At 42.5% G+C, this 17,667-nt stretch overlaps 1 protein-coding gene across 8 annotated transcripts in view; it reads right to left on the bottom strand.

The window, feature by feature from the left end:
• Positions 1-237: 237 nt before the first annotated feature.
• The window catches only part of LOC103639640 (centromere-associated protein E), a 34,529-nt gene continuing 17,099 nt past the window's right edge, over positions 238-17,667 (bottom strand). For 2 of the 8 annotated variants that reach the window (XM_035962787.1, XM_008662387.4), the window contains exons 11-20: positions 11,293-11,442; positions 6,237-6,305; positions 6,093-6,149; positions 5,766-6,026; positions 4,501-4,575; positions 3,998-4,099; positions 3,477-3,547; positions 2,873-3,076; positions 2,005-2,098; positions 238-820 (exon numbers count right to left, since the gene is read on the bottom strand). In XM_035962787.1, the coding sequence (XP_035818680.1) occupies positions 530-820; positions 2,005-2,098; positions 2,873-3,076; positions 3,477-3,547; positions 3,998-4,099; positions 4,501-4,575; positions 5,766-6,026; positions 6,093-6,149; positions 6,237-6,305; positions 11,293-11,442 (1,374 nt within the window). In that variant the 3' untranslated portion in view covers positions 238-529. Of the gene's footprint in view, positions 885-2,004; positions 2,099-2,872; positions 3,077-3,476; positions 3,548-3,997; positions 4,100-4,500; positions 4,576-5,765; positions 6,027-6,092; positions 6,150-6,236; positions 6,306-11,292; positions 11,443-17,667 lie in introns of all 8 variants that reach the window. The other 6 variants (XM_008662388.3, XM_035962789.1, XM_035962788.1 and 3 more) reach the window with 6 other exon arrangements.

Genomic DNA, 17,667 nt, shown 5'->3' on the forward strand with positions numbered 1-17,667 from the left:
CCTAGGCCCAAACCATCAATATCAATGCTAATGTCTTAACTCAAGTAATCAAGGCTCAACACAGATTATGAATATATTTCTAAATACAACTCTATTACACTTCCTGCACCACTGGCCTGACTTCATTTCATTCAGTGGTCGTCACAGGGAAACGAACCCACTGCAAGACGCACAATTCACACAACCTATCTATGTTATATCAAATGATGACGACATCCTCTCAAAAATATTGATATATGTAAAAGGAAGACTTCGTATGCATATCAAACATCCATCCACCTTTGATCTTTGCTTGTAAACTGAATTTTGTACACATGGCTCTTAAATCCTTTAGTCTACCAACACAAGACACATCAATAGCAGCGAACCGTAAATTACAGTGCACATTCGGCTCTTTCTCTACATCCGAAATAATCTAGTAGTGCACTTTTAGCAATCAGTTTAAGTATATACACCCAAAAAAATTAAGGATTAAATTGCATGCTTCTAAACAAACAAGGAGAGCCATACTCGTCCTTACATGGAGGCCTTATTTCTTCACCAGAAAGCTCTCCTTGAGAATCTCAGCAGCCAATATTAGTAGCTCCACCATCTCCATGCCTGCAGAAGAGAGCGGGTCTACTTTCCCAGACTTCGATTTAGGTGAATCAGATGGATCGCACATAGCTTCATATTTAATTGCATCTGATGAATCCCCGGACCAGCTTACAGGAAGAACCACATTAAGAGCTGTCTTCATAAGGTTTGCTTCAGTTATAAGACTGTTGAGCGCTTCAAAGGTACTCTCCAAAGGATCAGCTGACTTGATATCATCATAAGCCTGACATGTTTGTTGGTATGAAAGTTATCACCTAGTAATACAACCAAAAAAAATCCTGCCCTGCCTGGTGCAATACCATCCAAAAGTTAATGTTTGAATTAAAATATATGAATTGAGGTTGCCACCCGATAATTGTAAGGGGAAGTGTGATGCTGCCGTGTAAAGTGCTTTAAAGCATTCTACAATAGATCGAAGTTTTTGCAATGCCTTCCAAAGAATATTTACTGCAACTAAGATTGCGCCCCTAAAAATGGCAACACACATCAGGAGTGTAGCTTGATCATAATTGCTAAAATATTGGGAACTCGCATCTCCAAATTCCAACCATCTCAATAATCTATATGTATTTGGTGCATCCACGTCACAAGTCTGAAGACAAGAACAACACCAATATTATTCCCACCACTCACTAATGCTATCAAAGTTTGACAACCTACCAACTGAATTTGACAGCAAACTACTAAACTATATGGTGACCACAAGTTTCACTAATGGAGGATTAAAGTGCAATGAGGGTGGTGCAAGGGCCTGCAGGTGGGTGGAGTGAATGTATCCTAAAAATCACCTAGCATGTGGAAACAATCAGTTCAGGTTGTTGTCAGCCAAATGCAATTTCTCATTTCGAGTCACAGGCTGAGGATGGAGTAAGACCACTCCAACCAACACGACACTCACCAGTGTTATTAAAACTACGTTTAAACGTCAAAACTCTAATTAGAGATTGAAATCACGTTTTAGCGTTTTGGCGTTATAAACTGTAAAACGCAGTGTTTTATGTATTTTAGACCATTAGCTATTTTTTAGTCCAGTCTATTAGTTACTTTTGGGGTTCAATCCAGCTCATGGGTGAAGTTTTGGTAAGCCACTAACCTCTCTGTTTTGGTATTTAACTTCGTATTATTGTCTGAAATTATGATATATTGGTATTTTTCCTATGTTGTTTAAAACTACGTTTAAACAAAGTTTAAACGTTTAAAAGTCAAAATTTCACCCATGAACGTTCCAACGTTTTATCGTTTTAATAACCTTGACACTCACCCTTCTAAAAATCAGAAGCAGATAGGCCCATTGTACAGTGAGGTAGCAAAGTTTTTATCTAGCAAACTACGCATCAATCATGCATTGCTTTCGAAAAAAATCTTTCCCATGATAAGAAGCTGATTCTGTCAGTTCAAAAAGCATACCTTCAAAAGCACAATATGCAGTCTATGCACTGAAGAAGTGAGATGCTCAACAGTACCAACACCTTCAAGAAGCATAGCATTTTCAACTCTTAATCTGCAATCCAGTAGCATGAAACAGAAAAATTATTGTGAAAATGCATGTGCTTGAAAAGAGAAGTTTGTGTTACTAGTTTAATATGCCATCACATCTAGCAGTCAGAAAAGGGCCAAAAAGAGTTCTTTGACAATGCTTAACCACCAAGTTACTGGTAACATTTTGCTATGCATCTACATGTTCCAATCGTTGTATTTGTAACTGTTAGCGTAACTGTGTATTTCTATTTCTCTCCTGTAATGGGCCTTGGCCCACATACTCAGCTATATTAATATATTCTCAACCCACATTAGAGTTAGGGTTTTCATTCCCCTAACAGTAACAGCAATATTTTCAGTCAGATGCTTTTAACATGGAGAGAAAAGGCAACAGGAAAAGAAAGCTAAACAACTTCAGTTAGGAGACACTGGGATCAATAATGAATTGATTCCTTAAGTTTCAAGAGCAATCAGCAATCCTCCTCTTCCAAACAGGTATTTAGGGTAAAAAAAGAAGTCTACAATCATTGCCTGAATACGAAGCAACATCTCTAGATGCAATCCTTTTTTTTTAACCTTGACTAGCATAATGCCAGTTGTCTGAATTTTTTACCAGATTTTGCAAAACATATTACAAAAAGTTCTTTGGAGATCTGTGATGTGTCTAAATAAGCAACAGTTCTACATGACTTAGTATTGTCTCCAATGTAGCATTTTGAAATCATTATTAGTGAATGATACACGAAAATAAAATGTAGGGAATGTGCAAGTAGAACAATGTGTCTATGTCACAAACCTTGCAACATCCACTGAATGTTCTTTGCAAACTGTATGATCATTTCCATCAGAGCTCCCATGTCCAATAGTATTACTTTCTTTCCTCATCCAGTGTCTTAAAGATGTCCTCTTCAGCATAGTCTTCAGCATCCCTTGTTGGTCATGCCCAGGAATGAGTTTAGATGAATCACCAGTATCATGACCTTCCTTGACAGCAGAGCTGCTGAGCAGAAAAGATAATACAGTATTACAGTTACAATAATAACATATGTATTTTCGACCCCGACAAAAAATATGTAATGTTTGCATGTTTGCTTCTGATGCAAACAATAGGAATGGTTCTTACATGCTCAATGATCAAACTCAAAAGAACTAAGCCTACAGATCAACCAATTTTAATTCAATATGATTAAGGCTTATTACATTTTTCTGTTTGGTATGTGACTTTTTATGAGGCCCTTCACAAAAACCAAGCTTTGTTATAGTGATAATGCTGTGACCAATGTTACAAAAACCTATCCCTTTTTTGAAAATTAAAAACCTGCAACTTTATCCCCTTAAAAAGATTACTCCATTAACAACAAAGTTGGTTTATTTGATTACTTACTGAAGAAAATACTTACCCCTTCAATAGCAAATATTGTTCTTTTAGTTTTGTTAATTCCATCAGGACCTTCACCTTTTCATCTTTAACCTGTACACATAAGATGAAGTAGTCAAGCGACACACTCATCCAACACTAAAGTGTGCTGATGTGCAACAGAAACTCACACCTAAAAATAGGTCATATACTAAAGAAGTAAATGTGACTAATTACTGTATATCAACTTATCAAGGATGACACTACTGGCAAACCACCAGTGTTAGCAGTGTGAATAGTCAAGTCCATAATATATTGACGAACTTCCCTAAGAAAAATCCAAGTTCAAACTTCAAAACTAACTCTAGTCATTTAATCCATACTTTCGAAAAGAATCATATGGTTCAGTTTTACCTTTCCAACAGCTAGGAGCAAAATGCACAAAATAGTAATGGTATGAAGTATCAACTTCATGACAAACCATACTTGTACTATTTAGAACACTCGTCATATAGTACGTTGTGATTGAAAAATAATGACAAGTAGGAATTCTAGAGGTACTACTTGAGATAAGTTCTTCTGGAGTTCCTCGATAACAATCAGGTCTCTCTGTTTCTCTAATAGGTATCTTTCTTGTTCCTGTGAGAAGAGCATAAGTGCTTCCATCTGCAAAAGACACCACTGTAATGTGAGATTAGTCAATTCCAGTGAAAAAAACATGATGTATTGTTATCATAAAATATGATGTTCGCTATCATCTCAAATTTTGAAATTAAAACTCAACTTGTACATAGAGAAACAAAAAGACAAATCTTGTTTAAGGAGTAAACCAGCCCAACTAAAATAACTGGGGGGGGGGGGGGGGGGGGGGTAAATTGAACCAAACATTGGTTTTGTAGGGTTATCTGGACATTGGCCAAAGGTAATTTGGACATTTTCCGCCCCAAAAAAATCTCACTATAACTTTAGAAGAAAATTGGGAGAAAAAAAAAAGTCAGGTAGGGCTACCATAAATTGATTCATGAAGATCAAAAACAAAAAAAAATATCACTGAAGTGAAATGGTACCTTCTCCTGTAAGGCTTGTGCAAGTGCTTTAGATTCATCAAACGACACGGAGTTAAGATCAGCAGGATAATCACTCTACAGCATATGCAACCCCAATAAGCTGTGATTATGTATAAGAAGTGTTTCTTCGGGGAAAAAAAAGGTAAATAAATTTGTAATGTACATATCGGAACCTTGATCCCTGAATAGGAAAAGCAATACAATTTTCAATTCAACACTCAAAACACTACTGAATTATTTCCCAGCAAAGAGCTAAGAAGTTCACATCTTCATCCACTATCACTTTCTTCATTCAATCATTCATGTGCCCATCATGGTAAATAAGCTTGTAACTTGCTTCCAAAAAAGCACAACATGTGGCTTTATGCCAAGGTTACAAAACACCTATCAGTTTGTACTATGTACTATTAAGTTGTATGCACCAACTAGTTCAACCCAAAAGCTTAAGTTGATAGGAAGAGGCTCAGGTTGAGCCTCTCTTAGGTCTCAGATATGGAATAAAAGCAAACAACAATTATTTTATTTAATTACGCTAACTAGGATTCGAACTCGAGATCTCTAGTTCCGATACCATATTAAGTTGCATGCACAAACCAGTTCAGGCTATAAGGAAGAGGTGGATAATTCACTTATATTCCAACATGTATATGTAATGTAATTGACTGGCTATGAATTAAACACCAACATGTGTGGGTAATTGTTGCTACAGTACCAAAGAGGATGCTATGAGAGGAGCCAGTGCCGCCCTAGGGAAAGGGTCAGCGTCTAGGGGGTGAGGTGGGGCAGTGGAAGGGAGGAGCCATGGTTAGGCCCAGACGATACCATGTACAAAATTAGACAAACACTACACACCCATGGAGGGGTGACCTTTCATTATATAGGATATATGGTTGGTGTAAAAGTAAGGTGAGTACAAAGATACACATGCCAACACATATCTCTAACAGATTTGACTGGAAAACTTGCCCTAAAAGAAAATGTTGTCGCTTGTCAGTTTCTTAAAGAGCTAGCGTCTTATGATCCTATGACATGTTATTCCATATAATTCCTCCATTTTACGCTATGTTCTAGTGGTTGTGAATGTTGAATACACTTGAAGTGTCACATTCAGATTTCTAACTTAGTGACATGAGTAAGAGCATTCAATTATGTTTTATGGAGTAATTTTTCAATATCCTCAAAGCATATGTTTCTGTAGTCAGTAAACATAGGAAAAGGCTCAGTATAAATGTACAGGGAAGAGTTTATTGACAACATGTACAAACCTTACGACATGTGCTAGGACTGATATCTTTAGTAACATGCACATCTTTACAACTGCTGTCACAACATTGAATCTCATCGGCAGGGTGGTCACTAACTTCAGTGTTGATACAAATTTCAGTTAGTTTATCCTGAATCTCTGCAACAACTTTCATCAACCGCAACGATTCTTCTTCCAATATTTTCATAATTTCAGCCTTTTGACATGTGTAGAACTTTTGAAGTTCGGACAATCCATTTCTCAGGAATCCATCATACAGTGCCTGCACTCCAAAGTATACAATTAAAGAGGTCATGAGAAAGAACAATACAATACTTCAGAATTGTACCTGTCTTTTCTCTAATATTCGTGCATTTCTTTGCAAATGTTGTTCAATTTCAAGGCCCTACACAACCAAAAGCAATAGTTTTCAATGAACGAAAAAGATTTGGAGTACCCCAAACTTCACTTGGCATTTCCAAGCTTATCTTACCATTCTTAGGTTGCTTTGCAGCTTCGATATTTTAGCTTTAAGTGACTCTTTCTCCTCTTCTAAAGATGCCTACAAAAAATGTCAAATACATTGAAGGGAAAATCTCTAATGCAAACTATTAAGGCGTCCCTTAGGCGGTAAGGCGGTCAGAAAAAATGAGGTGATTTACCCGCCTTAAGATTGACACTAAGGCATCTTCCTTACCGTCTAGTCGCTCTGGCACCTCAGACGTCCGTAAAGCGGTTCTAGGGTGTCGCATTATGGGAATAAGGGAATGAAAAGGCGGCTGGTTGTGGGCGGAGGCTGCTCTGTTCAAAGGCTGAGTTGCGCGGTGCGCCTGTTCTGTTCGAAGGAGGGGTGAGGAGTGGCGTGACCAGGCAGGACGGGCGGCACAGCGAGGTGGGCGGCACGGGCCAAGCAAGGCATGCAGGCGCAGACAGGGAGGAGTGGGGTGTGGCCACGCAGGAGGGGTGGCGCTGGCGCAGCCAGACAGGGCGGGCAGGCCAGCATCCTAGCAGCAGCCCTCTGCTTTAAATCCGGTGCAAGATAATGGGCCTCCGTGCTGCTCTGTTCCCCACTCTCTGATGTTAATTAGTGAGCTGAACCTTTGCCTTTTTCTTACTATCCACCTGTACAGAGTAAGCCATTGTCATGGAGAGTGTCTGATCCGCATCCGCTGCTGCTGCTCCCATTGATGTTGATCCTTATCACCCCATGCAAGATCCAGAGGCAAAATTCAATGACCCAGGCTGGAAGTACGGTTATTGGACAGAAATAGGGAATCAGGATAAGGTGACATGCATCCGATGCAACATGGTAACAAAGAAGGAATTAAAAGGTATAAAGAACACCTTGCCGGGGGATATGAGGACAGTCATGTGTTTCAACACCACCACTGAGATTAGAAAAGAGATGACAGCTTACTTGGAGAAGAAGAGGAACAGGCCTATTTTCCTTATAACATTGGTCCAGTACATGGGCAGGTGCAGGGGCAGAGGCTAGGACAGAATGAATCTGATTGCTCCGTTGTGCAGCCAAGTTCCGGGACAGCTGCTAAACGGAGGAGAGCCGCCTTTCAGTTTAGGCAACCAGCTACAACTAAGCCCAAAACATGCCAAAAGTGGTTGGGAAGGTCGCAAGCATGCTCCAGAGAATCCCTGAATAGGTTGTGGATGATAGGCGGTCTTCAGGTTCATACCAAACCACTAAGGAGGCTGCTTCCACAAAGCCAAAGGCTGACAGAGACCATGGGCTGCCTTCAAGCTACAAGCAAATAAACAGGTGCAAGGAATTTTCAACATGGCCGTGACTACTGAACTAGGCGATGGTAGCACCACCTTGTTTTGGGAGGATAGATGGTTGATGAGGCAGCGGTTAAAGGAACTAGCACCACTTATACATAGTATGATTCCCACCAGAATAGCTAATCGAAGGATGGTCCTAGATGCTCTAACAGATTCAAGATGGGTCCACGATATCCATGGAGTTATTTCTTGGCAGAGTTAGCAAGAGTTTCTTGGTATTTGAGAGGCTATACACGTGGTGCAGCTTCAGCCAGGGGTGCTGGAAATGCCGGATAGACATTTTTGGAGCCTCTCTCCGTCAGGGCATATTCAGCAAGATCGGCATATGATGCTCTCATGCAGAGCTCGTTGTTCTTTGAACCATGGGAGCGTATCTGGAAATTGTGGGTGCCGCCTAAATGTGCCTTCTTCATGTGGTTGGCTGCCCACAATAGGTGTTGGACATCTGATCGACTTGAAAGGACGAATCTGCCACACCCTGAAGCTTGTGTGTTGTGTGACCAAGAACGTGAAACGCTATATCGCCTTCTTGTCTCCTGTCTCTTTTCGTGTCAGTTCTGGTTCTTTTTTCTTAGCCGAATGGGTTTGGCACTTCTTGCCCCTCAGCCTGAGGCGACCTCCTTTTTGGATTGGTGGAGCAGTTCTTCCAGCTCTATGCGAAGCTCCATTCAGAAAGGTTTTAACTCTCTCATAATCTTAGGGGCATGGACCTTGTGGAGACACAGAAATGAATGTCTTTGGTCGCAAACCTCCACGATTGGCTGCTGCCTTGTGCTTGGCTGGTGATGAGATTTTGTGTTGGAGTGCAGCAGGGGCCAAGGATCTGCAGCTTCTGGAGGCTACGGCATACCGATTTTAGTTGTTGTGTAGGGTCGTTTCTGTGCTGTAACAGGCGCAAATGTTCTTGCAGTTCTGTTCCTAGTGGGTGTGTGCAAGTGTGTGGGCCTTTTTCTTGTATATATATTTCTCCTCTACTATTAATGAATTGATACGCAGCTCTCCTGCGTATTCGAGAAAAAAATATAAGGCAGTGGGTAGGCTTCTAATGGATAGTATTTTAACATTGTTCTAGGGTCCTTGTACTGCACATTGTTTGGACCTCATGGTGGAGGATATTGGATATTTGAAAGACTAATTGCACAAGCCAAAAGAGTCACCACTTTTATTTATAGGCATGGAGGAATTCTAAGTGCAATGAGGGAGAAGATAGGAGGGGGATCCTTTAAGACCAGCAGCCACTCGTTTTGCCACATTCCTTACTTTGAAAAGTCTACATAAACATCAAGATGCCTTGAGAGCACTTTTTGTGAGATGCATGGAACTGCAACAAGTTGGCAAAGACAGAGGCTGGAAGGGGGGTGTAATATTATTCTAGCTAAGACTTTTTGGTCTTCAGTTGAAGATTGCCTCAGAGCTTTGGCACTTCTTATAGTGCTTAGGGCAGTTGATGGAGATGAAAAAACATACATGACATAAATTGCAGCACTAATGGATGTTGCAAAAGAGAAAAGGCTTAGCTTCCCTACACAAAACAAGCAAGCATTGCTGAAAAAATTATGGACATTATTGAGGGTCGTTGGATGAAACAAATGGACCATCCATCGTATGGTGCTGCACTTTATTTGAACCTGGGAAAATTCTTTGCCATCCAAAGGGAGATGATAGATATGTTGTAAAGCTGAGGAGTTGTTTCAATTATGTGCTAGCAAGAATGGAGTCCAATGAAGAAATACGGTCGAAGATTAATGAGCATGCCATGCATTATGAAGATCATAGAGGGTCTATTTTTCAAACAAGTTGGCACTTGAAAACATTCAAGCAAAGAGCCCTCTAAAGTACTATATGCTTGGCTGATTGCTAATTTCAGCACATCTTTTTTTATTCTTTCCTGCTGTTGTATACCTATGTGTGTGACCGTGTCGCTGTTTGCATCTGCGTAGTTGATTGATAACGTTCATATGGCGGCCGAGCATATGAATTTCAAAGGTTTGCCAAGCGTGTGGTTACTGGTTAGACTTTGTGCTTCCTCATCCGGTTGTGAGAGGAATTGAAGCACATTTGAATTTGTAAGTCCATTTTTTGCTACTTCGCTTATGTTTACTAGCTTCAATCTATTTCTTGCTACTTATTTAGGTTGGGTTTGTTACTTACTATACATACAAAGAAGAGAAACTTGTTGTTGCATAAAAGGTTGAATGACTTGGTCTATGTTTCATACAATCAAAAGATGCGAAGTAGGTTTCAAATGAGGGAGAAAGCCGGCACAAGCTATGACCCATTAATTATTGAGGATTTTGATTGGGACAACGAGTGGATACTCATCAGTGGTACACCCCAGCAGGGACAATGATAATATTGTTGACCTCACATGATGGATCATGTTGATGTTGCTACTAGAGCATCGGAGTCGCTTCGAGGGCACAACCTTCCAAGGCAAGCTAGTCAGAGACAAAGTTCTGGCCTTACATAGAGAAAGCATGCAAGAATGAGGCCGTAAGAAGAAGAGGGAGGTGCCATGGACGAAGACTTTGAGCCAGATCCACAAGGGGGCTGATTGGTTGCCGGTCTGTCACGTGCCTGCCTCGTGCGGGCCTGGTCCCCCAGCGAAGGTAATTTCCGGCTTCTCCACGCTTGCAGGCAGAACGGCGAAAAAAAGCACTAAACTGCATGCGCACATGCAGTCCGGAGGGCGTGGGTGCGGCAACCAAACACTCGCTCGCGCCCGGCCAACGCATGCCGCGAGTCTGGGCGGGTAGGACGCGGCAACCAATCATGCGAAAGATGACTTGAATGTGAGTGAAGATGATGATATATCCGGTGGGAGAGAACGCGAAGAAGACAGTAATCCTCCCATTTTTGATGAGTTTGATGATGTATCAGAACTTGAGAGATGAGAGTATCAGAACCTACTTATGTTGGACTTTTAGCCTATTATGTTTGCTTATATTGAACTTATAGACTTCTGTTTGGTACTTTCGTACTTCTATTCAAGACTAATTTTCTATATTTTCCTATATTTATATATGATTAAGGTGTTGTCTCGCCTTACACTTTACCGCTTCGAAGGTAAGGCGGGGGTCAAACACTCGCCTTAACTATGCAAAGCACTTTGGTTTAGGACCAAATCAACTGGAAAAAAAATCAATAAACAGTTCTTGAAAACAAATTAGGGCCTGCAAGTCATGTTGTATTACTCAAGTACATGACACAATTAGGTCAAATAGAACATGACAATCATACTGAACTATAACTTACTGAATAGGACAAATGAGAAGATTAGCACTAAATTTATGACTTCCATCAATAATACGGATGTTTTCTATCCATGTATTGAGCAGTATGTTGAATGAGAAACTGGGAACAAAGCATAACTGCATAAGTCCTGAAACAGATGCCAGCAAAGTTTCATCATTTCCTACCTTCTGCATTCATTTAGTTCCCAGAATAAAACTGAACAAGCCAATTAGCCAACAATGCATTAACATGTTCAGGGGCGGAAGGAGGGAGGATCAAGCACTCTGTTATGATAGATAAGTTCCTCTTATGCACATAAAATTCAATGAAAATGCTGATTTTGCCTTCTAATAATTTATTTTTTAGCATTTCGTCCCCATATCTATAATTTTCTGGCTCTGCGCCAGATGATGTTTAGTGCCACAGAGAATTTGTATCTTGCAATACAAATGCAAAAAAAAAAACAGATCGCATACTTAAATATGAATCATTCTTTATAATGGATAAGGGTGGTTTACAATGTACTTCAAAGTTGAGGTTCCGCCATCAGAGCTAAAACTCCAATTGTCAGCAGAATCACCAAGAAGGATTGAACACTTCTCTTCAATAGTAAGGCTTGAAGAACATCCAGAGTCTCTGCAACGAAGGTCATAGAATTTTAGAATAACCTGAAAAAGAATTAAATATCAGCTTCTGACTGGAAATAGGCAAGTCAGATAATTATTACAACAGGATGTAAGGAATATAACAGATAATAAACAACTATGTAGTTAAAATACAGTAAAGGACATTCTTATATACTTGGGAGTTCATTGGGATCACTACTGCATAGACACATAGTAAAGTAATCCTTCTAGGTCCAATCCATTCACAACCTAGAGTGTTCGGAAGAACAAAAGAAAGAACTATTTGAATCCTGGGTTTCACCAAGACGTGTCAAACACGTACAATGTGGACACAGAAATGTAGCAGTTTTCACGAAGATACCAACCAAATTATCAATATAATCAACACTAATTTTTGGCAGCCTGGGGTGCAGGCATCCTCTTTTTTTTGAACAAACGCAAGAGAGCTGCGTGTCATTTCATTAAGTAGAAGAAACATAGGAGAGACAAGACTTGTCAAACCCCTAAAACAAGGCTAGCAAGCCCAAAACCCCTTCCACATGGACTCAACGCGCCACACACATTGAGAAAAAAACTACTACCACCAGCAAAAAAACTAGGCTCCAACAGGGCGTCGCAGGAGGAGCTCCTGAAGAGCTGATGCTCGAGCCAAGCACCAAACTGTACCCTCCTCAACCACAGCACGCCTAACCTGTAGGACACAGGGAGCAGCACCCTCAAAGACGCATTTCGGAGCTTCCAAATCTCCCAAGCCACCAATATGATTAAGGAGTTAAGTCCTTTACTGAGATTCTTCTCAATCCTTTTGATGCTTTGACACCACCAATTTGAGAACCGCGTACATCCAGGCTGGGGGTGACGGCTAGCAGTCCCAATTCATTGAGGATCAGAGTCCATACTTGTCGGGCAAAAACGCATGAGACAAGAATATGTTGGATGGTTTCCTCGACTTGATCACAAAGAGGGCATGCAGCTGGATAGGGCAGCCCTCTTTTTGCCAATCTGTCACCAGTCCACACCCTGTTTTTGATTGCCATCCAAACAAAGAATTTACATCTTAATGGAGCCCAGGTTTTCCAGACACGCCACCATGGGCCAAAGGTGATGGAACCAATGAAAAACGCATCATACGCCGACTTGCTTGAGTATGTAGCGTGTTGTGATGTACGGAAATACGTACACACGGCGTCACAGGGCACGCGACGTGCGGCGCGCGGCTGAGCGCGCAGGACGCCTGATCCAGCAGGCAGCCAGGCCTAGCGGCTAGATCTAGAAAGAATAAAAGTGATTGATGGCCTTCCTATTAGTCCGGGCTAGATTTAGAAGGAATAAGAGTGATTAGTGATTGATGGCTTTCCTTTATTAGCCCGGGCTAGATTTAGAAGGGAATAAGAGTGATTAGTGATTGATGGCTTTCCTTTAATAATCCGGGCTAGATTTAGAAGGGAATAAGAGTGATTAGTGGCTTCCTTTAGTAGCCCTGGCCTATGGCCTTATATACCCCCTGTAAGCACCCATGATGAGGACAAGAAAGTTTTATCTCAGTCTCCTACCTCTCTCTCTAATCGGCAACAGGGGGCATAACCCGTTGACGAAGACCGCCGTTCCTGGGGGCATAACCCGGTCGGCAACACGGACGGCGGCTACGACCTTCGGAGCCGCGGTCCTCCTACCCACGGGCCCGACGCCCTTGACACGTGTCCAGAGAGACGCCAAATGTGTCGATCGGCAGTGCCCGGCTGAAGGTCTATCTCTTCAACCAAGCTCCAGAGTTATAGGTACTCCACAAGCACTTGCACAGACAAAGCCCCCCTTATATCTAAGACCCATTTACGATCTGAGAGCCCCTCTGCAACTGTTCTCCGCTTTAAGGCCCTTTTAGGAATCAAATTGATAAGGGACGAGCAATGTTCAGCCATAGTTTTGCCATGTAGCCAACGATCAGTCAAGACTTTCACAGATTCCCCATCACCTACCACAGATACAACAGCAACATTAAAGAGTGCCTTGGCATTGCGATGAACTTGGACAGGGAGTCCAGCCCACGGTCTTGAAGCATCTATTTTTCTAACCACAGCCACCGAATACGCAAGGCCCAGCCTAGCATCTCCAAATTGAGAATACCCAGGCCACCAAATTGTAGAGGGCGCTGGACAGTGTCCCATGCGACAAGGCAGTTACCTCCATTTACATCACCCTGCCCTCTCCAAAGAAACCCCCTTCTCCTCTTGTCGATCGCCTTGAAAACCCACTTAGGAAGTTCAAGAGCAAGCATGAGGAACACTATGAACTAAACTTATAGGTCTGAAAATTTTTACTTGGTCGACCCCCTCAAACTTTGGGATGAGGGTGATACAAGCAGTGTTAAGAGCCTGAAAATTAGCGAACCTCCTGCTCCCAACCGCCGAAAAAACAACCATAATATCAGCCTTAATAACTTCCCAGCAAACTTTATAAAATCTGCCTGTGAAACCATCCGGCCCAGGGGCCTTGTCCAAAGGAAGATGTAAAATTGTGTCCCATACCTCCTTCTCAGTGAATGGTGCATCAAGGGCTAACAGATCATAGGAAGGAATTCCCTAACTTTCCAGAAAGATAGTCTGCTCCCTATCGCTGCAATGACCCAAAAGAGTACCATAGAATTCGTTGACCAGATCAGCTTTGGCATCATGACTGGTAAGGACAGCACCATTAGAGACCAGTTTTGGAACAAAATTCTTCTTGCGAGATCTTGAATGCATGTGAATTTGTGAAATAATTTAGTATTGGCCTCACCCTCACGAAACCACCCAATTCTGGAACGAAGCCTAGCAATTGTCCTTTCAAGCGACGTCCAACATGTTCTCACAGGGATGGTCATCTACCTAGCCATGGTTGTTGATCTTCCAGCTTGGGCCCTTAAAGCCATTGATAAAATTCGTCGAGGGTTTCTACGGAGAGGCCGTAGAGATGCAAAAGGTGGTCACTGTCATGTGGCTTGGGATATTGTTTGTAGGCCTCGTGAGTTGGGTGGGTTGGGCATTTCCAGCATGAAAGAACTTGCTTGGTCGCTTCGAATGCATTGTCTTTGCTTACCGCCCCCATTCTGGGCCTCCCTGCTAGTTAGCTAGCACTGTGGTAGTTCTTGTTAGTTTTTTAGACATGGATAGATTTCTGTGCGTAGGGGGCCCTAGTTTATTTCTTGTATCTGTTCATCTTCTTTAATATATTATCACACAGTTCTCATGCGCTTTCGAAAAAAAATAAGAGCAAGCATGAGGTAAATAGGGACAGAAGAAAGCACTGCCTTAACCATGATAAGGCGACCAGCCCGGCTCAGAAGATTGGCTTTCATCCAGAAAGCTTATTAGCAACTTTATCCACCAGGGGCATGAGGTCAGCATTAGTGGGCTTCCGGATTGATAGAGGAATACCCAAGTAGGTGCAGGGAAACGATTTTACTTCACATGGCAGCAAGGCAGCAATGGTAGCCAACTCATTCTCTCCACACTGAATAGGTGTCACCGAGCTCTTGGAAATGTTGGTTATAGCCCAGCAGCATGGCCAAAAATGTCCAAAAAACTAACCACTGCTGATATATCTTGGTAAGAGGGCCGCAAGAACAGGACAACATCATCCGCATAGAAGGAGATGTGATGCATGGCTTGTTGAGAGGCAATCGGTTGCAGTATGCGCTCCCGGCAAGCATAATTGACGATGGCATTCAAGGCCTCCATTACAAGGATGAACAACATGGGGGATAAGGGATCTCCCTGACGCAGTGACGCAGTCCCCTACGATGCAATATGTAATCTCCAGGCTCTCCATTGACGAGGATCCTTGTAGAGGAAGTGGAGAGGAGGAGGCTAATAAGATTGCACCAATTGTGTCCAAAACCCAAGTGTTGCATCAGATCAAGCAAGAAGGACCAGGAAACCGAATCGAAAGCCTTAGAAATATCCAATTTTATAAGGATGTGAGGTTCTTTCTTACTGTGCAAAGCAATCTGCTGTACCAATAGGAAATTGTTTTGGATACTCCTTCCTTTGATAAAAGCACTTTGATTGATAGAGACCATACTAGGCAGATGGGTGGCAAGCCGAGCTACCAAAACCTTGGTTACCAGTTTAGCAAAACTATGTACAAGGCTTATTGGCCTATAATTTTTGACTAGCAAGGCATCCACTTTCTTCATCAGGAGGGTGATAAAAGTCATGTTGAGCAGTTTAAATTTGGAGACATGCCCTCTCTGCACCACAAGCAGGGCAGCCATCATATCCTCCTTGATGATGTCCCAGCAACTTTTATAGAAACGACCTGTGAACCCATCTGGCCCTGGTGCCTTATCCAATGGTAGATCTTTTACAACTGACCAAACTCCCTCCACTGAAAAAGGTGATTCAAGGTCACTCAAATCATGTTGCTGGACACCCAGATTGTGGAGATCCAACGTGTAATCTCTCTGTTGTGCTGTACCAATCAAGTTATTGTAGAACTCCAAGGCTGCCTGCTGTTTATCATCCTGAGAGGTGACAATCTGATCCCCTACCTGAAATTGTGCAATAAAATTCCTTTTCTTGCGGTACCGGGCTTGCTTATGAAAGAAAGAAGTATTTGCATCACCCTCTTTCAGGTACAGGATGCGAGAGCGGAACCTTGCAACAGTGCGTTCTAAGGACGCCAACCCGAGGGAGTGCTGCTTCAACTTCTTTCTAAGCCATTCCTCTCCAGGTGAGAGTTCCCTGCCATCTCTAGCGATCTCAAGGCAGTGAAGAATTTCTTTGGCCATTTGAAGCTGCAGCCTGATATTTCCCACCTTGCGCTAGCTCCATTTTTTGCAGTCCCTTGCTGAGCCGCTGCAGCTTCAGGAAAACACATTCAACTGGGCAAGAGGTGGAAACCAGGGCATTCCAGTTTTGGCTAACCGCCTCCATGAACCCGGCAATTTGGGCCAGAAACTTTCAAAGTGGAACCGCCTTTTTTACGAATTTGGGCTTGAAGGGGCTAAGAATGAGGGGACAGTGATCAGAAACTCCTGAGGAGGCACTCTGCAGGAGCGAGTATGGAAAAATTCTTCCCAATCAGAGCAGCAGAAAACCCTGTCAAGCCGGACAAGAGTTGGGGAAGACCTTTCATTTGACCAGGTGAATTTGCGACCATGTAAAGGAAATTCTTTAAGGCTGCAGTCATCAAGAAAATTCTGAAATCTGCCCATCAGTGGCCGATTCAGATTCATGTTATTCTTGTCAGCTGCTTGGTAGATCATTTTTTTCGAAAAACGCAGGAGAACTGCGCCTCATTATATTAAGAAGAAAAAACAAAACATCATATTTTTTTTGGTAGATCATATTGAAGTCCCCACCTAGCACCCAGGGGGCACTGCAAATAGCTCGGATGTCTTTACGTTCCTGCAGAAATTGGATTTTTCTCTCATCTTCATGAGGACCGTAAACCACCAGTTTGAACTATCCATCCCAATAAATTGTACTGAAACTGAGAAATTATCAACGCGGGAGGAGATGGCATGGCATACTGCTCCCTTCCAAGCAACCAGGATGCCACCCCGGGTACCATTAGCTGGAAGAGCCAAAAACTTATCCAAATCTGAACCACACAGAGAGAGGAGCAGGTGGGTGGAAAATGCTGCCACTTTAGTTTCTTGGAGACAAACAATATCAGCCTTGGAAGATAGAATTGTGTCTCGAACATAATCTCGCCTAGCTTTTTTATTGAGACCATGGACATTCCACACAAGTATGTTTGACAAATTCATTGTAGACTAAAAAAACAGGGGGGCGGGCAAGGGGTTAGCAACCAACCATAAGCTCCTGAGCTCTGAATACTTGATATTCCACTTGCCAGCCAAAAATGGCAGCAAGAGCCGCGAGGTGTGAATCAGTAAGTCACCCTTCAAACAGTTTGCAGTGATCGTCTTGTGCTTTTGGATCAACAACTTCGTCCTTGTCCACGAATCCCAGGGACCCTATGACTCGCCTTTGGGCTTCCGTGATGACAGGTCCCGGCGAACAGGGTTTAGCACCGGCCACACGTCTGCTACGGCAAGGAGCAATCGAAGGCTTCTTACAGCTCGTCCTCTTGGTAACCAGTCCAGGCAACAGCTGCTCCACCGGTTTTGTGATTTTCTCGAAATCTTTGCGGGGGATGGCAGGCTCCTCCAGGTCATGAGTTGTGTTATAGTGATGTCGCCGCCTGGAGTACACCTGGAGAGGCTTGGCCGACGTCAGGGTGTCGCCTGCCTAATCCATTGGCCTGCACGATGGTGGTTGA

Source organism: Zea mays, chromosome 9 (genome assembly GCF_902167145.1).
Source record: "Zea mays cultivar B73 chromosome 9, Zm-B73-REFERENCE-NAM-5.0, whole genome shotgun sequence".
In the NCBI taxonomy this organism is placed as follows: domain Eukaryota; kingdom Viridiplantae; phylum Streptophyta; class Magnoliopsida; order Poales; family Poaceae; genus Zea; species Zea mays.